This window comes from Medicago truncatula, chromosome 4, assembly GCF_003473485.1.
Source record: "Medicago truncatula cultivar Jemalong A17 chromosome 4, MtrunA17r5.0-ANR, whole genome shotgun sequence".
Lineage (NCBI taxonomy): Eukaryota > Viridiplantae > Streptophyta > Magnoliopsida > Fabales > Fabaceae > Medicago > Medicago truncatula.
This window is the reverse complement of record NC_053045.1, coordinates 33,762,718-33,783,417: the sequence shown is the minus strand read 5'-3', so window position 1 is coordinate 33,783,417 and position 20,700 is coordinate 33,762,718. Positions and strand designations below refer to the sequence as shown.

Sequence of the window (20,700 nt, the reverse complement as noted above, 5' to 3'; positions counted from 1 at the left end):
ACCAATTAACTAACCGTCAAAAACTGAAAGTTGTTGAACTCTATCTCTTCTTACTTGTACAACAAGTAATCTATTATTATTGGCTAAATCAAATTACACTCACAACATAGCTCTCCAACATGCGATTCAAAGAACCAAAACACGATGAACCCTATTTGATCCGCAACTCTTCAAAAAACATTGCTCCGCGATCTGAGATTTTAAATTGTTACGTCACTATTTGTACTTGCTCGTTGCTTTTTTCATCTTCAATTTTTAGGTCGATTTTTATCTTTGATTTACAATTCTTGTAACAGTTATGTTATTTTAAAAAATAATGTTTGATTTAGGAATTCAGATTTGTAGAATTTGATGTGATTTTGACATTTCAATTTAGAATTTCAGATCTAGTAAAATTCAATTCCGAATTTGATCAAGAATTTTAGATGTGGTTGGTTGTTACTAATAACGCTAAGTACTTCACATTGTTGAGTATCTTTGTGTTGTTGCTTTTGTTTTGCTGATGTTCCACATTTTGGAATTGAATTTTTGTTTGTGCATCTGATGTGTTCATATCTAGCTTCACATTGTTGATTTGAAATGGTGAAGCAGTAATGTTTTAAACTAATTTGATGTGATTCATTATTTCTAAACAAGTTGAATAATTTGAAAGAGTATGAAAAACACTAGCCATCATCCATATTTCGATACTCCGGCCTGCCTCCTCATCGGTCGCACCTGCATCCTTCTCATCGGTCGCGCCCGCCTCTTCCTCAGTCGCTTATGCTGGTGCACCTGCCACTGCTGCACATGTAACATACCTCACATCCACTTGAATGGATCTCGCCGAGTTTAGACTTTATAACGTTGAATAAAGTATACCATATGCAACATAGTATTTCAATATTTCATCTATGCGGACTAAGAATTAAACAAGTACCATTTTGTGTTGCGTTAGATGGGAGTTAGGAATTTCGCGTTTCACTTAACTTTCTCTGATAACTTACTTACCTAGCAATGGAAGAAAGATAGAGTGAAAGCATATCTCGACACCATCGTCCACCTCACATGATACTACAAGTTCATAAATTATTCTGTCACAATCTCATAATTGTTGTTCAAATCTTGTCCTTTAATGGTAGCATCTGGGTCGATAATACACCATTTGGTCTTTTTTGTTTTCACAAAAGTGGCGTGACACAAGTGTGATTAGATTCAATTAAAATCTACACAAGTGTGATATTTCCAATACTCTTGCTGCAATTTATCATTGATTATATATACTATTTGACAGATTGATAGTATGCCAGTAGTACTTTTTTCTAGACTTTAACTCAAGTACATGTTCTGATCTTTCCATTGTTGTAACTTGCTTAAAGTTTGTTGTTTTCTATTTTAAGTTGCTTTGATTTCTTTCTAGCTTTCTTTTTTTTTTTTTTGAAATCATATAGCAACTTGTTTTCCGGTTTTCTTTTTTCTTATGGCAGATGTTAGTTGTGAAAGTTATGCCTCTGCAGCTTCAATTGGGTGTTTTGGGATTTGGCTTGATAAAAGTTCGGAAAGATTGAGTGAAGTTGCAAATCGTCAAAGAGTTTGTAAGGATGTGTTTGATGATTCAAGAAATATTATGAATGAGTTAAAAGACGATGGAACTAAGCCCCGCTTGAATTAAGCTTATTTTAAATTTATGAAAAATAGTTTATGCAAATAAATAAATTTTTATATTAATTTATAAGTTGTTTTTTTTTCCTCCATAAACTACCTTAACAAACTTATGATTTTCTTACAACATAGATTGTTTTGCATAAGCTCAATTTACAAAGTAGCTTATATATTTTGTGGTTGGACTAATGTTGATAGTCTATCATTTGCTAAATCACTGATGTAGTGATTTCTATTCGATTTTTTAAAATGTATTTGACAATATATTTGTACTTCATGGTTATTTTAGTGTTATTTATAGTGTTACTTCATGGTTATTATTAAAATGTATGACAATTTTAATTTCGAAAAATATATAGTTTTTTATGGTTATTTTAGTTTTTATGGTCGAAATTTGAACCCCAAATCATACATATATTATATTGTCCTTGCCAATCGAGCTAAACTCATATGTATAAATATTTTGATCGTAAGTCTATAGTCTATACTATTTAAAAAAAAAACTCCTTAGTGTCTTTTTTTTAGCCAACTCACATAAATACGTATAAAAAAAACAGATTCGGGTTTAATTCATTCATCTTCCTTTCTTTCCATCACGCATCATCATCTTCCCAAATTGAAAGCGAACCCTAGACAAGTTCCGCCGCCTTCCGATAAATCTGTCTTCTTGTTTATTTGTTGTGTTCACAAAGTAACAATGTCTTACGACGACGTGGAGATTGAAGATATGGAATGGAACGAGGAGTTACAGTCATACACGTATCCATGTCCATGTGGAGACCTGTTCCAGATCACGAAAGAAGATCTCAAGCTTGGCGAAGAAATTGCTCGTTGCCCTAGTTGCTCTCTCTACATCACCGTTATCTATAATATGGAAGATTTTACTGCCGATTCTAATAAGGCTCTTCAGCCATCCAAACAACAACCCGTTACCGTTGCTTGAATTTCAGGTTTTCACTCTTTCTTATCAATATTTTCAATTTAATTCTAGTGTTTATCGATGTAAATTTACTATGGTTTGGTTTTATATGTGTGATTTGTTTTATTGCAACTGTATCCCTTTTTTAATTTATCGTGCTCGTTTATTGGATTACAAATTTAAGTAAACTACATAATTGAATATAGTCACATGTGTCGGTGTTGTATGGGTGTCAGATGTAGACACAGACACTCGACACACCTTCAATCAGAAGTCGGTGCTACAAAAGTGCACTTGTCCTGTTTTTTATATCAGTGTAGATGTGTAATTAATTCATTAAGGAGAGGATGATAAACATTAATTGTTAGTCAATTTATGGGGATTGTTTCTATGATCAAAGAATCTGAGTTTCAATCATCGAGTTTAGTGTAAATGATAGTTGTACCTCTGAATATTTAAAGTTAAGTGGAGTTGTGGGTGCACGAACAAGTTCAGCTGGTGTGTGTAGCTTACTGCTTGAGGAATATAGAGTTAGTGTGTCTATAAACACTATTAAAGTGTACAACTTTTTTGGATGACTCTCTGGTTGAAATCCAAGTCGTGTAGTCACCTAAGTTTTGGTAATTTTGGTACATTATCACAGATCAAGCTGAGAGAACAAGTGTGTTTAAATAACTTGAAAGTGAAAGGTGATGAATGTATAGTATTAGTTCATAAGTATGGAGTAAGTCATTATTAGTACTCAACATGTAGGGTGTATCAGTGTTTAATTGATAAACCAGAAGCACTATCAGTTGGTCTTTTTGGTGCACATGAGGTCATTCTATATTATGCTCCACTGGTCAGGGGGTCAAGATAAAGAAGCCTAGCTGTAAGAAAAGAGATAAATAAGCCTTCGGAGTTATGATCCTAAACTTTACTGTCCTCTCCTATTTTGATTTTTCATCCTAATGCATATTGCATAAATGCTTATTTTGATTTCTTTTCAAGACTCTTCCACCTGATGAAAAATCAATTCCAAATGTCTTCATATAACATGAAACTGAAAAGGGTATTGACATAGGTTTCAGAAACCTGCAAGATATTGCAATTTGTAACCTCCCAACTGAGGTCAATACTTCCTCTTTATGGCCCAAGTCTAATCTAATGAGAAGACGAGCCCTCTTGTCTCTCACCTCTGCATTCAGCGGCTATGTAACCTTCATGCTGAGGTTTATCCTCCTCCAACCAATGTTTTCCCTTCCTCTTGGCCAAAATATATTGAGGATCAAACTGTAGAGATCCCACTCCTGTAAATCAACCCACTAATTTAGCACACAAGTCAAATCAGGAGGACCTAAATTTAGACAACTAAGGGGCAACAGCTTATGAAAAAGGAACATTATGGCTATGACGAGGGCCAATTGATGAAATGGACTCTTAGTTCCATTTTGCAATTTTATGGGATCCTATGATTCTAAGCTGGTTAAAAAATATATTTGGATTCAGAAGAAGTCAGAAGAATTTTTTTCAAGAGTCTAAGACTTATTCCTGAACTATAGGCATGATGTCAATAGATTACATGTTAGTTTTGACTACTTCGTGTGAACACAATTTACTCTGATATTTTTTTGTAGGTTTATTATACTAAATTTATCATATTGGTTTCCTGTTTTGGGATTTCTTATCAACAGCCAACTCCCATGCTCTTGTAAATCTTATAAATGTGTATTGGGCTCAGAGATAACATATCAAACTATAAACAAAACTCTAATTTCTCCCTCTTCTTTTTGTGTTTACTATCAGTCCTTTGTGTTTCTGTTGACTGTGATTTGTGTTCTATTTCTGAGCACATTTTTTCCTTACTCTGGTAATTTCCTCCTATTATGTTAGGAGGTAAGGCCAGTTGCAATTGTGTTGTACTTTTGGGTCTGGTAAGCTGGGCTTTAAGACACATTTATTATAGTTTGTATTCTGTTCTTATTGTTTGGATTTCAAGGAGTTAAAAGTTGAAAAATACTTGATGTAGCTGTAATCGCAGAGATTATTTAGTATTGTTTGTGTGAGTTTAATTGTTCACATATTAATACATTGTACATAATTGTGAGTTTTTTACTTTCCTTTCCCTCAACGAAGGAGTACCTTGTCTTGCAGAAGTCCTGAAATGGTGGCAGCAATAGATTTTTTTCAAGACTTTGATATATCGTAGCAGTGAACATCTGGTTTTGCAGATAGGAATTGAATTCTTGGTTTTGCAGATAGGAATTGAATTCTTGGTATTCTGGAGGAACAAAAGAGAAGTGAGTAGTATGGGAGATTATGTAGTACATCAAAATTACCATTGTCCATTGTTAATTAGATTATTGCTAGAGGGAGCCAAGATTTTTGTTTTTGTTTTTTTTTTTATTTTTTTTTTATTTTATTTTTATAAAAGAAGTTTGCCATTGAACTCAATCGTGCTTTAAAATGGTACCAGAATTATGTTAAATTACGAAACAAATCGTTGTAGTAGCTGTTGTAATGGCTCTTCTTTACGCATTTATAGTTACTCTATTGAACAAGTCTTTACCCTTGTCGATCTTTATTTTCTTTAACTTATGGATTCGGGTAGAGAAGGTGGAATGAGTTCGGTAATTGTAAACAGAACTAACAAAAACAACTCTCAGTACGTATTTTAAAATAAACAACAATGGGTCGGTTTTGATTGAATTTTTTTTTAGCTTCTGTTCCCATAAGCAAGAATTGTGTGAACGCAAAATACTCCACATAATAGCTGAAAACCGAGCACGTTTTTGTGCATCAAGGTCGGTAAGGATGCTGAAAATAATGAAGGAAAAACTACCACTTGCAGTCACATAGCGGTCTATTTTATTCCAAAGATTAGTTTCCTTCCAACGATTTACAGCAAAAGTGCAATCCATGAACATGTGCTTTTCGTCCTCAACATCATTGTTACACATAACACACACTGATTGACATTAAACCCCACGGCATTGCAGGTTGAAGCGTGTGAGAAGACAACAAAACAGAGCAATCTCCAGCGAGAAATACTTGATTTTAGAGGGAATTCGCATATTCCATATCAACTTCTAGTCACCACTTGCTTGATAATTTTCCCCTTGATCTGAATGAAATGCTCAAACACATCTTATAAGCCGTTTTGAAATTATAGGCACCATTGGGATATGCCTTCTATATGACAACATCAAGATTGGCGGGAGAGTGTAGTGGAATTTTATAGATATCAGTTGTGCCTTGTATGTTCATGCTGGAAGTAATAAACTCTCTATTCCAACTGTTGCTTGTTGGACTAAAAAAGTTGAGAAATTTTCGTGTTGAAGAGGTTATTCGAAGGAGTTGAAGAAATCCAATTATTTTACCTCAAACAGATCCGATTTCTGACATTGATATTATATTATTGCCACCAAATTTCCAATTATAACTAAGAGATAAGAGAGGAATAGCTTCAACGCACCTCCGTGTGAAACTTGGACTATGACCAATATTAAATCTAAAAAGCCACTTATAGAAAAATATTTAGCTTTGAGAATTATGGCGAGGATAGATGAAGAGTTTTTGAGGAGCTTCCATCCTTGCTTATTCGACATGTCAAGATTAAAACCTTATATGTCATCAAAATTAAAGCATCCCAAATGAGCAAATTCACTACTGTTTTAGAGATTAATTTCCATGTATGGATGATGAAAATCTATTTTACACGTATATCCAATCAAATCATAATTTACTGTTACTTTTATAGTTATTAAAATATTTTCACAACTATCTATCAAACGTAATCTATTTTTTTTTTGAGTAAACCAAACGTAATTTAATTGAATGCATGTGTAAAAAAAGTTACATTATCAATGTATATAAATTAAATTCATGGTTTAATTATCATTTCATATATTTAAGAGAGTTTAATTAATTTATAATTTTTTTTAATTAGTATTCATTGTCATTTTACAATCATTTTATACGCAACAATAACATGTTATCACATCATTTAATAAATATAAAAATACTTGAGTTGTCATATTCACATATGCTAATCCACAACTTTGACCATTAATATCTTTAATTATATATAATAAAAAATTATTAAAATTTAATATTTTAAAAATATTCATCAAAACAAATCAAACATCATACATGCTAACATTTATATATATTTTTCTAAAAAAAACATTTTTTTGAATAGTTCTTAAAAAAAACATTTGTATTTATATTCTTTAAAAATAACATTTGTATTTATATATTAATTAAAAAATATGGTTAAAGTAAATTATGTAAATTGTAAACACATTTTAAAATTGCGAAACGTCTAAAATAACTTTACACTCTCACTTTATCCCAATCAATCAGTTATTACCAGGCGCGATTGGAGAGTAGCGTTCCACTTCCAGCCAAGTACTTCATTTCAGAGGGAACTTTTCATCATTCGTTCGCCATGAAATTCCTCAAAACCTTCAACTCCAAATCCATTTACCGCCATTCCAAAACACTCTCAAATTCCTCGCTTTACACTACTACTACTTCCGCACCCCCATCACCACCAATCACCGAAACCAAATTCCTTGAATACATCCAAACTTCTCAGTGGCATTTCATCAAACACCTTGCCCCCAACCTCACCCCTTCCCTCCTCTCTTCCACTCTTCCCACCCTTCACCAAAACCCAATCCTCGTTGAAACCCTCCTCTCCCACCTTCACCGCCACCCTCATTGTCTCGACCTCAATACTCGTTGCATCACCTTATGCATCCTCTACCGTCTCCCATCTCCAAAACCATCTTTCCACATCCTTCAACCCATCCTCCACACCACCACCCCCACCGTCATTTTCAACGAATTATCACTAGCTCGTAACCGTCTCAACGTAAAAACCACCCTTGTCTTTGACCTTCTCCTTAGTGCTTATTGCCAATTTCGTAAACCTGATGAAGCTTTAGAGTGTCTCAATTTGATGAAAGAAAATGAGATTATCCCTAAAACCGAGACTTGTAATTCGCTTTTGAGTTTGTTATTGAAACTGAATAAAATCAAGATGGCTTGGTTTGTTTATGAAGAAATGGTTAAGATGAATATCAAATCCAGTATTGTTACTTTTAACATTATGATCAATATTTTGTGTAGAGAAGGTAAGTGGAAGAAAGCTAAGGATTTTATTGGCCATATGGAGGTTTATGGTGTGAAGCCGAATGTTGTTACTTATAATACGGTTATAAATGGATACTGTTTAAGAGGTAAATTTGAAGCGGCTAGTAAGATTTTTAAGACAATGAAAGATAAAAATCTTAAACCGGATTGTTATACGTATAATTCTTTTATTTCTAGGTTGTGTAAAGAAAGAAGGATTGAAGAGGCATCTGGTGTACTTTGTAAACTGTTGGAATCTGGATTGGTTCCTAATGCTGTAACATACAATGCGTTGATTGATGGGTGTTGCAATAAAGGGGATTTAGATAAGGCTTTTGCTTACCGGGATGAGATGATGAATAGAGGCATTGTGGCTTCTGTTTTCACTTATAATTTGTTAATTCATGCACTGTTTTTGGAGAAGAGGATAGAGGAAGCTGAAGATATGATAAAAGAAATGAGAGAAAAAGGGGTGGAGCCTGATGTTGTTACGTATAACATACAGATTAATGGCTATTGCAGATGTGGGAATGCAAAAAAAGCCCTCTCCCTTTTTGATGAAATGGTGGAGAAAAATATTAGACCAACAGTGGAAACATATACATCGCTTATTGATGTTTTTGGGAAAAGAAATAGGATGAGCGAGGCAGAAGAGAAGTTTAAAAAGAGTATAAAAGAAGGTATGCTTCCAGATATCATAATGTTTAATGCATTGATCGATGGTCATTGTGTAAATGGTAACATTGATCGTGCATTTCAACTTTTGAAAGAGATGGATAATGCTAAGGTTGTTCCCGATGAAGTCACTTTCAATACCTTGATGCAAGGGTACTGCAGGGAGAGGAAAGTGGAAGAAGCTAAAAAACTTCTTGATGAGATGAAGGAAAGGGGGATCAAACCGGATCATATTAGTTACAATACACTCATTAGTGGTTACAGTAAAAGAGGTGACATGAAGGATGCTTTAGAAGTTTTTGATGAAATGTTGTCTCTAGGATTTGATCCTACCCTTCTTACTTACAATGCTCTTATTCAAGGCTATAGCAAAATCGGTGAAGCTGACCATGCTGAAGAGCTCCTCAGAGAAATGCAGAGCAAAGGCATTACTCCAGATGACAGCACGTACCTATATGTAATTGAGGCAATGAAGACAAATGATGATCTAGTGGAAAATGATGATAAGTGAATTTGTGCTTATTTTCATTTACTTGGAAATTGAATGTACAAAGGGCTGTGCTGGAAGAAAGTAATTTATTCAAGGACTTGTGTGGAAACTTCTTTATGTGGAGTTGGGACACATTGTATCGGCACTCTTGATTTAGGATTTTACAAGCTGCATCATTGAGCAAAGCGCAAATGTGTGCCTGATTATGAAGATCAAGTGAATGGAGTTTATTGGACAAGTATAATTTACTTGACTCATTTTCTTTTATTCTATTATAATTTTTATTTATTTCAAAAAATTACATGCTTCCCTTTAACACTAGAAAATAATAGAATGATTATGTTTTTCCTTTTCTTTTAGTACATATAATGACACAGGAAGATTGTTGTGTTTTATAGGTGCATTTCCTTAAATAATGTCAAATGTTTTCTTTCCTGTTTTCAGTTTCTGCTCATGGTTCTAGTCTCCTCACTGTTATGTTAGAAGTCATTTTCTTCTGGTTCGAATATAATTTTTTCCTAGCTATCATGATTCATGAGCTTCTGCATGTGAATAAAATTGCGCCGTCAAAATACCTCGTCTTTTAGCCTGTTTCCCCTGCTGTGCATGGTTGACACTTGACATGGCATATTATTTTAGGATTTATATGGTGAAAATCGGCTTATCATTTTAATGTTGGTCCAAAGCATATGGAAAGGAAGAAATCAGCTTGTGTTTAACAAAACATCTTTCAACCCGATTGCCATTGCAGCTGAATGTGCAGATTTCATAGCTGAATTCAACCCTATTGTATATGATGCATAAAGGTGAGAGAGAGTAGCAGTGTGGAAAATCGGGAGCACCTAACCTGCGGAACTACAAAAATCAATAATCGTGCTGGTTGTTTTGATAATGGCATAATTGGGTGGGCTTTGTTGGTCCATAACCATGTTGGGGCTGTAAGTTTTGCTGCCATCAAACTGGATAAGATTAGAATTCTTCCAAGGCTATGATGACTTGTCCATTGAAACTGACTTAGAAGTGGCAGTAAAATGCCTCCAGGGAGTTATGAACTTAGTTATTCATTGGCCACATATTTCTTGATAGCAAGGATCTTCTTTTGGCACATATGGTTGCAACAAGATTGTCAAGTTTAGAGGAGATACAAATTCCGTGGCTCATGGCCTAGTGAGAGTTCCTAGGAGTTTAGGCTTTTAGAACATGGGAAGGACATATAACCAGTCCTATTTTTTCTGTTATCTGTAATGAATCTTTTTCTGCTGTGAATTGAAATTAGTTTTCCTGTCCTCAAGAAAAATGAGACACTAAAATTTCTATTAGAAAGTTAGAATCAAGTCCACCCGACCCAAAATTAGTTTTATAGAGCACTTTCGAAACCAAACAGCCCAACTTTATAAAAAATATTTGTTGGGGGAGGTGGAGGGAAAGATTAAAGTAGAGGGTGGTATCAATATGGCTAAAAGATATTGAGAGTGTGGAAGAAAGGGGGATGGGGAACAATTAAAATTGATTTGTAGATTGCACTGATAAAACAATGGCGAACGGAGAGGGAACCTTATTTTGGAGTGGTCATTGGATAGGAGGCGACATATTAAAAAATCGGTTGGTTCAATTATTTTTTATATCTTCGAATAAAGAGGCAACGATGGTGGATTTGAGGAGGGGTGCAAGTAGGAGTAGGACTTGTGATTGGGATTTCAGGTGGCAAAGAAAGTTATTCGAGTGGGAAACAGAACTTTTACAACATCTTTTAACGGAATTTGGGGCAATTACTTTTAGGGAGGATAGAAGGGATGATATTGTGTGGATGCATGACCCATGGAATTGCTTTTATGTTAAATCAGCTTATAAGGTCTTAACAGAAGAGAGCAATCAGGTGGTTCAAACATTTAAAACCAAGTTGTGGCATAAACATGTTCTGTAAATTTATTTAGAAGGGGAATCCTAGGCGAAGATGTGCGGAACTGTGTAGGAGGATGTGGGTCGCAAGAGTCAACTTTTGTAAAGTGTGGATGACTCTGGCTAATTGGATGGGTGTGAGTGTAGTAAAAAGGGCAACCCGGTGCACTAAAGCTCCCGCATATGTAGGGTCCGGGAAGGGGTCCCACCATTTGGTGTATTGTACACAGCCTTACCCTATTTTTTACACAAGAGACTGTTTCCAGATGGGTGTGAGTGTAGTATACCATAATAATCGTAGTTCTCATTCAATTCTTTCTTTGGACTAGTTCATGGAAGGAAAGAGACAAACTTGGGTTTAAGAACGATTTGGTTTGCTTACTTGAGTATTTGGAAGTCTAGAAATGAGAAGTTTTTTCAGGATAGAATTGTTTCCACTGCTATTATTTTAGAACAGGTTAAAATACTTTCCCGAAATCGGTTGTGATCAAAGTCTACAGGTTTCAAATATGAAATATCTCAGTGGTGGACTAGTCCTCTAGCTTGTTTGGGAGTTGAAGTGAAATTCTGAAAATAGGCAAGACCTGGTGTATATATCTGGTGCGGGTCTGCATTTAGGACAGATTGGATTGTGAAAACCATTGCATTTGTGAAGAAGGGGGCGCACAAGTTGAATAACTATTTTCTAGATTGGGACTCTGAAGCTTCTGATCATTGCTGTCCAGAATTAGAGGAAGTCAGTTTTTATGCTGATTTTGTTTTCTTTTCCGCTCAACTTGGATTGATGCTGGTTTAGTTTACAATATTACCAAGTCTGCTAGTATTCAGCATTTGGATTTTGGGTGATGCCTATTGGTGTAGATGCATAGCCAAAAAATCATATATTGGGCAACAGGAGGTAATTTTGGGGTTTGAGTTTAATTAAAGTAGCAAATAGGGGTTGGATTATGACAAGTCTATACCTGCAAAGTTTTGCAGGTTGTACTGTTTGGTGTTTGTCACATAATCTTTTCTAAAGAAGGTGCAATATAAAAGCTAAACTTTTCAAAGATTTTCTGTATATATCCATATGGCTAGAAGTGGACGTAACGGTTCATGCTCGATCAACCCTTGTTTATGCCACCTTTCAGTTTTCAGTCTTTCATTGGCCATGGTAGTTCTTTTCTGTCTTATTATGAAATCGTGTTCTAACTCCCAACTCCTTACACTTTAAATATACTTTTTCTTGGTCAAGACCCTAAAGACTAAAGTTAAAAATTACATTATTGATTATAATTTAAAGGAGGGTACCCGAATGGTTGGCCATCACTTTGCCAAATGTGTCAAAACGCACAATTCATCTTTTTTTCCCCATATTTTCTTTCTGGAAAACAAAATTGGAAAATGATCACCAATTGATAGGCAACGCTGTTTAAATTTTTTTTAGTTAGATTTTCATGTTAAGTGACCAGATAATTGTTCCACTGTGAGAGGTAAATAAAACCTAAGAAATGATTGTTTCAATCGGGATTAGAACTCCTTTGAACGATTTGTACTTAACTTGAGCTTATTAATCACTCAAATTAAATCACTTAATTTGAGTGATACACATGTTGATGAACAAATCAACTATTTTACATGCTTAATAATTGTAGGCCCGGTGAAATATCAACCAATTAATTTTTTTACTCTACTCTTTACTCACTTCAGAGAAGACAATACTATACTAAAATAATAAACGTACAATCTTGTCGCTCTCGATCACATACTTCTTTAATTTTACATGAATTTAATGTAATGGAGAATCAACTTATTTTAATGAGTGGGAACATCATGCTTGCCATATAAATTTATTGGAGAAAATTCACTCTCCACACAATCCAAGGGACACATTTTATTTGTATGGTTTTAACTTTTATGCAAAAAGCCAACCACTATCGTCATGGGTATTTTCAGCTTGACCAAGAAAGGAAGGTTGTATTATGTAATATACGTTGATTGCTGTTATATCTAGTGCTTTTCAGAGAGGACTTATCTTATCCTCCTAGGAGGATTTCCAATTAAAGTACATAGAGTTCTGATGAAAACAATAGGTCTATTAAGCCTTTACTTAGGGATAACGGTTGAATGAGATGATTCAGATCTTTTCCAATTTAATCAGATATCTTAGATTCGAATTTAACCTTGAAAATGAAACATTGTTAAAACTCTTGAGAAAATTTTATCATATATTGTGATCTTACTCAGGTAGTTACGCATGGAGGATTCCTGATTTACAAACAAAAAACTTACTTGGACGGTTACTTTAATTACTGATGAAGTGGTGTGCCCATTTTCATCTTCTATCATGATGTGTTACTCAAAATTTAGGTTCTCTTTTCTGTTGTGGAAACACATGCACCATGCACTACTAAGTAAAATGTGTGGACTAATCACATCATATAATTATAAAGTACCTTTTATACAAAAAAAAAAAAAAAGAAGATAAAATTGATGTATATGAAGCACCTTGTTCCGTGCAAGCAATATGTTCCTAATGCCTTCGTATATTTAAATAAAGAAACCAAGTTAAATAATGTTTGTATTCTGAAAAAATTTAGAAGTTGCTATGGACTTGTTTATAGCACACTTAGTGCAAGGGTTAGCCCTCACATTTCTTGGCCTATGGCACATAATCAACACCATCAAATCTTACCTTGTGAAAGGTCCTTCCAATTTCACTATAAGATTTTGGTACCACTTTAATACACCTCATTTCAAATTCAAACACTTGGAACTTGTTTCAATTTTATCCTTTTCAATCCTAGCAATTCTCATGCAAATTCTAGATTTTCCTCATTTTCACTATGCTTTTAAGCTTGATAACTTTGAACATGCAACTATGTTCATACACCTTGCTTTATTTGCCGGTTTTTCACTCTTAACCGAATTAACCGATTCGCTTGAACTCTTCTCTGGATTTGTTGCCATACTTGTATCCTCAGTTTTCAGTCAAGAGCTTTTCTTACTTCATTTTCATTCCACTGATCATGTTGGACCTGAAGGTCATTACCACTGGCTGCTACAGCTCATAGTTTTTGTCTCTCTTATTGCATCTCTAGCTGCAGCTGTTTTTCCCAACAGTTTTAACGCGGCGATTGTGCTTTCAATTTCGCTTATTTTTCAAGGATGTTGGTTTATAAACATGGGATTTATGCTTTATATTCCTACATTTGTTCCTGAAGGATGTGTGATGAATTTGGCTAGGGAGAGTGCTAGTGAAATTCATGGAGCAGTTACTTGTGGATCGAAAGAAGCGGATTTTCGGGCTAAAGGATTAGCCAATTTACAATTCAGTTGGATCCTTTCTGCAATTATGATATTTGCAGGAATTGTTTGCTTGAAACTTGCTAAAAAATTTACTATTGTAGACAGATTGGAATATGAGAGAATTCAAAGTAAAGTTGCAGATTCTACTGTGGTTAATGAAGGTTTCAAGCCGGCCAAGTAAACCCTGCGTAAGTGTATGCGAGTGTTGTAAACTCTGGAGTACCAAGTTCGATTTCTACTCATTAAAAAAAACTGGCCAGGTGCTTGCACTTTTTATGCAACTCAATAATGTGTACTGTAGTGTATTTTATGCTAGGCCATGTTTATATAGATTTGGTGTTCAATTATCTTTTGAATTTTATAACCTGTAATGAAATCTTCAACTAAATTAGTAGCTATACAATGTTGGTATAGTTTAGAACTATCTGGTGTCTATTAAGGTACTGTGTCTACTGTGGTAGACTCATTCAGTAAATGTAAGAATCATCTTATCTATGGATCTTAATTGCTCATAATGAGATACCAAATTGAAGACCCTACCTATGATGATATTAAAAAACGTTGATTAACTTCAGAAGTGCAATATTTTTATGTGTATTTGTTCTAACGAGTTCAGCTTTTAAATAACAAACTACAGGAGCTGAATTTCTTCATAAAAATGAAATATGTAAAATTTATTTATGATAGGGAGGGGCTCCATGTCTAGATTTCATATAGTGAAGGACCTTTTCAACCACAACGATGTTATTGAGACTTCGATTGTTAGAGAAAAACTACTTGTCACGAAGTGTACTGACAAGAAATTCAATAACTCTACTCATTCTTTGTGCCAAAAGTTTTGTAACTTCTTGCAAGAGACATTCCTTATGGGACAAGGCTTCTTCCACTTCTTGACATTATTATTATTATTTGGTTTATTTGTTATTAAATTTGAACCCATTAATTTTCCTCCACGCACAACAATACCATGAACTTTTCCAATGGTACTTGGATTAGATGGTAAGAGATATCTTCCAGCTTAACTAGAGATATGAGTTCAAATTCAACCATGAGAATGCAACATGTTAATCTCTTAAGGGAGAGCTTTGCCACTCATTGCGGTCCTACCTAGCTTGAGTGATTAGTCTATTCCATTGCACACATATATAGGATACCTGATTCATAAAAAAAACTATGAACTTCCCTTTCCTGATAAATTTTTAGTTTAAATGTTCTCTTATTTCCCGTAATCCCTGATTTTTAAATCTGAAAAATATAATCCCCAATTTTCAAAATTTTAATATTGTTTCTCACTACTGAATAAGCGGGCAAGTCATACGATAAATCGGCAAATGTGTATTTTTTTTTGGGAAATTTGATTTTTTTTTTCATTTTAAGTTATATTTTTTTAACAATACTAACAATATAGAAAATGAAACTCCTTGCCTTCAGATATTTTGGTGAAGGTAAAAAGTTTGGGGCGATGATTACAAAGAGAGAGGCCTTTAATGGGAAATACCCATTTTCAGAGGAAAATCAGAACCCTAATATTGAAAATGAAATTATAAGATTAAATTAACATGCATTGTCACACCACTTTATGATTTGTCAGCTCAATATTCAAAATTAACATATCCATATAAATAAGCCTCAAGTTTAGTGGCTAGATTCATTTTAAATATTTTAAAAAACCCTAATGGAGACTAAAAACGTGAATCATCTACAATAGGAGGATCAAAATGTGATTGTTTCTCTTCCAACTTCCGCACTTCTTAAAGTTCTTTCATTTCTCCATATTTTATATTCCGGACGTGTAAGAAAGAGTTTTTGTTTGCATGTTCGAATTTTAAAATTTAGATAAATCAACTTTTTTGAGACGTGCGGGGATTGGTAGAGAAATTACCTTAAATTTTTGTGGAAGATAAGGACCCGACCCATAAAAGTGTGAGCCTTCCGAAGGAAGCACCACCACTTCCAGCCATCAACGATGAGCATCCCAAAAGCAATAGCAGCAACAATCTGATTACGAGTCCCTGTTGGAGCAGCAAGTCCAGCACCATCTGTGTGACCAGCACTTGGTCAGTACCGACTAAACCTCACGGCATTCTGCAAGGACTACGACGCAGGAACTCAAAAATTCAAGGCAGATAGATACACCAACGGCGGTAAAAATAACAGCTTACAAAGACAAAACGTTTGAGTTCACTGTGAAATCTCCGTCTATGGTATTTGAAGAAAGCTGCAGGGATTGAATCGGGAAGTACCCATCCCAGTCACATGGACTTTCTCCCTCCGGCATGTGTATGAGATCGTAAAGGTGAAACAGTTTGATCCGTATTTGACATGCCGCTTGAGTCGATTTCCAAATCAGTTATTGGTACGGCGAGTAGTATTGGGATTATAATTAAGGATCTTGAATGAATTGATTTTGGTAATTCGAACTTTGGTTTTGGAACTTGGAAGTGTTGAATAATATTGTTAATTGTTGTTTATTCTGTTTGAAAATGTAATCATGTATGTTTGTTCTGTTTCTCATCTGCTCAGTGAAAGAAAGTGATTATAATCTTATTGTTAATTTGTCAAATGTGATTATATATGAATGAAGTTAAAGTTAGGGGTTATTATAGTACATGAGAACGATCTTTGTGAGCAAATTTGAGTCACATACTAGAAAATAAAATATAAGTCTCAGATTATTTATTTGAATTTCAATGCATAACAAGTGGTATTGGCTTGTGTTATCAGCAGTTGAACATCTTTCTGTTACAATATACAAACAATATGTCTATATTTTACCCAGAATGATTCTTAACAATTCTGCCCAACTTCCTCAAATCTAACATGTTTTCCAAATATTTTAAATTAGACTAAAGGCTCAATGTAACTCCTCACAAATTTTTGGTGGTTCAATTTATTCCTTGACAAAATGTAACATTTTTATGAGGACAAATTAGTATTTGATTCATTACTATACAGGGACTAATTTGTTCTTAGTATACAAAAGTCAGGGATTGATTTGGATATTATTTTTTGTCGGAAACTTAATTGGGTTGAGAGAAACATTGAGCCATTCATCAAGTTGTTCAGTAATAAAAAATCTCACTGTGGTCATTGGTGCATGAAAATCAAGGAACTCATTCCCTATAAAGCCAAAAATTAAGGAGTATATCGCTTTCTCATGTTAAAGGAAAAGGAAAAGACCATCACTTTGGCCTAAAAATGCTAAAATGACATTCCACAAAAGAACAAAGAGAAAACAACAAATGGACCCGTGATGCAAGATAGGGTCTACCATCCTAGATAAAATACAAACCATGAGAAACCAATTTTAACATAAACACTGTCTTTTGTTTTGTCAAATTCCTTTTCCTACAAAACCAAATGGATATATATTATCTTTCACCATTTTCAGTACCAACCAACTCTTCAACCAAAGTTGGAAGTTGCATGTTACATCAATAATCAATTATTAGTGTCGTAACACGTTTTTTTTTAATGTAAACATGTTTGTAAAAAAAAATTAATGTGCAAGGTGAAAAAGACTCCAAGGTGAATCAACCTAAAAATTTCGAAGAGAAGCGAAAACATAAAAAGAGATATGAGATAATACGCAACGACCAAGTTTCTGATATAAGCTAGATTAAACAAACTATTTACAGACCAAGTTAAAACAGCGGCAAGCTAAAAATTATGTTACACACTGAAGTCATCATCTTGAAATGTTGGACATCAAAAGCATCTAAAATCCACTTGAAGAAATTAGATGAAAGAGCTAATCACACTCACAAGAAAAGGGATACTGGTTCTTAATAAAGTTGAGCTACGACCTATCGGAAACAAAGTTAATTTCTAATCAGTTTAGTTGAAGCAAGGTGATGCTGAAACGGAACGTTTACCAGTTTCACCGGGTTCACATGTTGGTTCTGCTGCAAAGGCTGTGGGCTCAACGGTCCTTCATCCTCTGTAATACGAAATACAGTAACCTGCAGCACTACCTCCTTTGTTGCAACCAGCTCAAACACACACACATCGCCTTCCCCTAAATTGTTCTCCAGCGAAAACTCAAACCACCCCTGGCTTAACTTAGCTCTACCACCTCTATAAAGGCAGCGAACTGGCCACTGTCTCCCATCAGAGATTTGAAGTTTAATAATTCCTGAAACGCCATTCAAGTTCTTCTCTGCAAAGCAAGATGGTAGATACTGGAAAACAGAAAGAATTTAGCATGTAAGATCAAAATGTTATAGGAGAATAAAAAATTTAAATTGTGTTGGATTCAATGATTCACCATTATGCACCCCCTGTATAAATAGGAGGGTCGTAGGACAACCCGACAGAAAGGATTAGATGGTTCAAATGTTTTTGCTGCATTGATGGCCTTCTCTCTTTCTTCAGCTGTTGCAGTTCTTTTCCTTGCGGATGCACTTTCATAAAACCTATTGCGCATTTCTACCTCATCTTCATGTTCAGAAGGAGGTTCCTGGACATCTGCACTTTCAAAAATAGTATTTTGATAATAAATTTCGATTTAGATAACGAGATTAGATAAAGAAAACCGAGTTATAAACAATAACTAAGACCTGATTTCCTCTTCTTTACAGCAGTTTTCTTAACCTTTTCATCAGTAGCCGCGCGCAACTTCAACTCTTCATTAGACTTTTTAAACTCAACTACATTAAACTGGAGACCTATATCTCTGGTCAACTGGTTGTCTACCGAATTGTCATTTCTGGAAGGAGTATTCCCACCTTCACCCCAGTTTATGCTATTAAGTTTAGATCCATTAAACAGATTCTGCAGTGCTGGAGGCGGACGAGACTTGCCAGGAGTAAGTTTATCAGCTGACCCGGAAACTGCTTTGTTTTGCAATAGGCTAGGAGTAAGCTTCGTAGGCGACGATTCCATGATTTCAACAGAATCTTCATCTTCCATTTCTTCGAAAATAGTAAGACGTTTTCCAAAGAGAGACGCTTCATTACTTCTTTGTGCGGGTGATTGATAGTTAATCTCAGAAGTAGGCAGACTAAAAATATTAACAGTGAAATGCGACTTTCCTTCATATTTGAATACCAACAAGTATCCAGTACTAATGGAATAGTTTTGAACAAATTCATTCCAGCCGTCAAGGAACCAAAATTTGTTGTCTACCTTTTTCATTATTACACGCCACACACTGCCATCAGGAACTGTGAGAGTAACAGTTGGAGAAATATCACCACCATATTTCCTCATAAAATCATCTGGAAGCCTCTGCAATTCACAAATCATATTAGGTTCCAAATATTTGTAAATTGCTATGATGGTATAATAAACACCATTTCATTCAAAAAGTGCAATATTCTATTGTACTATGTTCGTCAAATCGGTTTGACAAGATCGGCTTTTAAGTAAGCCAATTTCAGAATCACGGAACTTCATAAATTGCACCGTAACACACAAACACTCAAGCTAATCTGACTAACAAAGCTAAAATTCTAATTGCAAAGATAGATTCGACAAAGATATAGGTTTAGTTCAGGTTACTCCTCTAATACATGGGAAGTGTTTCTTAATAGAACTCGGCTAATCCATTTTATTTATACACAAATGTTAGTAAATTACTGGTTATGTTAGTTTCAGCAATCGAACTCGGGACCTCCTGTTTTAAACTCTTTCAATGTCCCTTATACTCACCAACCGAGCTACCTTCATGTTACAACTTAGCAAATGTTTCATAGAGAGTAGATCTCTAAAGCAACGTACACTATTATTTATATTTTATTCAGCATAAATTTCCACCAGTAAAACAACCCATCAGTCATCCAAAAACTCAAATTTCAAGTGAAAAAAAATCTTTCTTTTTTTTGTTGAATTTTCAATTAATAAATTTGAGAAAACTTAAAGGCTTATATATGTGTGTTGCATGTTGGAAATAAGACATAAAATTAGCCAACCCCACTTTATTATTTGACTTTAAAAGTCCATGACTAATCTTGAGACATTGACCCAAAAATATTTATGACTTTCTTTCCTACACCCATCTAAAAAAAAATTTAAACTTGATGAAAGGGATGACAGGGTTTGAGGGTTGTGGATGATGGGTGAAAAGAAAAAGTAAAACCCAGAAAAATTATCAAACCCTTTATTCACTATCAAAATTCTCATAAACCCACTACCAAAATAAATAAATAAAATAAACCATGCAAAAATTCATCTAAGAAAATAAAGTCAAAAAACCAAAAAATAATACACAAAAGATTGAATTTTTAGGTATACCAGTTGTTTAGCTTGGAGAGTGGAGGGTAGAACAAGCTTGTGAAATGAAGGAGAAGGCATTTTCTGACACCCAGAAAATCAAAACCAAAACCAAAGCCTTAAAGCATTTGATGAATGACCCTTTGATTGAAAGATGAAACCTTTGAGCTATAGTTACTTGAACTTTCAGATCTAGTTCACCATCACTCTCTCAATATTCTTTGCATTTTGCAACTTTCTCAGCTTTTTTGACAAAAACAATGGTTTTTACTTTTTGAAGGCTTATAAAAAAAAAAAAAGACACCAACTTGGCCTAATAACGAGTTGGTGACTCAGTGGGTGAGTAGCACAAAAACAGAGGTTTTCCCAGTTTGGATTTTCCAAAGCAACTTTCTCATTTCCGGTTTTAAAAAACCAAACCACACTTTTGTTGTTTCCGTTTGGAGTTTGTTTGGAA

General features: G+C 34.5%; 4 protein-coding genes and 1 pseudogene across 5 annotated transcripts; 4 read left to right on the top strand and 1 right to left on the bottom strand.

Annotated features, from left to right (window-relative positions):
* The first annotated feature begins 2,206 nt into the window (after nucleotides 1-2,206).
* LOC11422049 (diphthamide biosynthesis protein 3) lies at nucleotides 2,207-5,100 on the top strand. Of its 2 annotated transcripts, none has more exons than XM_024781442.2 (2): nucleotides 2,207-2,591; nucleotides 4,676-4,930. In XM_024781442.2, the coding sequence occupies exon 1, from the start codon at nucleotides 2,339-2,341 to the stop codon at nucleotides 2,582-2,584; it is 246 nt and encodes an 81-aa protein (XP_024637210.1). In that variant the 5' UTR covers nucleotides 2,207-2,338; the 3' UTR covers nucleotides 2,585-2,591; nucleotides 4,676-4,930. The 2 variants fall into 2 exon arrangements, with proteins under 2 accessions (XP_024637210.1, XP_003606847.2); XM_003606799.4 differs by having other exon boundaries at nucleotides 2,209-2,591; nucleotides 4,694-5,100.
* A 1,791-nt stretch (nucleotides 5,101-6,891) lies between these two features.
* Nucleotides 6,892-9,286, top strand: LOC11420030 (pentatricopeptide repeat-containing protein At2g15630, mitochondrial). Its single transcript, XM_003606798.4, has one exon. It carries the CDS (start codon nucleotides 6,990-6,992, stop codon nucleotides 8,862-8,864), a length of 1,875 nt encoding a protein of 624 aa, XP_003606846.1. The 5' UTR covers nucleotides 6,892-6,989; the 3' UTR covers nucleotides 8,865-9,286.
* Nucleotides 9,287-13,246: 3,960 nt separating this feature from the next.
* On the top strand, nucleotides 13,247-14,545 carry LOC11407665 (transmembrane protein 45B). The gene has a single exon (XM_003606796.4). It carries the CDS (start codon nucleotides 13,330-13,332, stop codon nucleotides 14,209-14,211), a length of 882 nt encoding a protein of 293 aa, XP_003606844.1. The 5' UTR covers nucleotides 13,247-13,329; the 3' UTR covers nucleotides 14,212-14,545.
* Nucleotides 14,546-15,996: 1,451 nt separating this feature from the next.
* On the top strand, nucleotides 15,997-16,430 carry LOC112421123 (50S ribosomal protein L11-like; annotated as a pseudogene).
* Nucleotides 16,431-17,599: 1,169 nt separating this feature from the next.
* LOC11412282 (B3 domain-containing transcription factor VRN1) lies at nucleotides 17,600-20,700 on the bottom strand. Its single transcript, XM_003606794.4, has 4 exons — nucleotides 20,265-20,700; nucleotides 18,590-19,259; nucleotides 18,298-18,497; nucleotides 17,600-18,211 (listed from the first exon to the last, which is right to left on the bottom strand). The coding sequence occupies exons 1-4, from the start codon at nucleotides 20,322-20,324 to the stop codon at nucleotides 17,852-17,854; spliced, it is 1,290 nt and encodes a 429-aa protein (XP_003606842.1). The 5' UTR covers nucleotides 20,325-20,700; the 3' UTR covers nucleotides 17,600-17,851.

Bases quoted from the DNA above. Each gene is read 5' to 3' on its own strand.
- LOC11422049 (XM_003606799.4), top strand. From the start codon at position 2,339: ATGTCTTACGACGACGTGGAGATTGAAGATATGGAATGGAACGAGGAG.
- LOC11420030 (XM_003606798.4), top strand. From the start codon at position 6,990: ATGAAATTCCTCAAAACCTTCAACTCCAAATCCATTTACCGCCATTCC.
- LOC11407665 (XM_003606796.4), top strand. From the start codon at position 13,330: ATGGACTTGTTTATAGCACACTTAGTGCAAGGGTTAGCCCTCACATTT.
- LOC11412282 (XM_003606794.4), bottom strand. From the start codon at position 20,324: ATGCCTTCTCCTTCATTTCACAAGCTTGTTCTACCCTCCACTCTCCAA. The intron at 19,260-20,264 runs GTATACCTAAAA...TGTGAATTGCAG, and splicing joins CTCTCCAAGCTAAACAACTG to AGGCTTCCAGATGATTTTAT. The intron at 18,212-18,297 runs GTGAATCATTGA...TCTGTTTTCCAG, and splicing joins TATACAGGGGGTGCATAATG to TATCTACCATCTTGCTTTGC.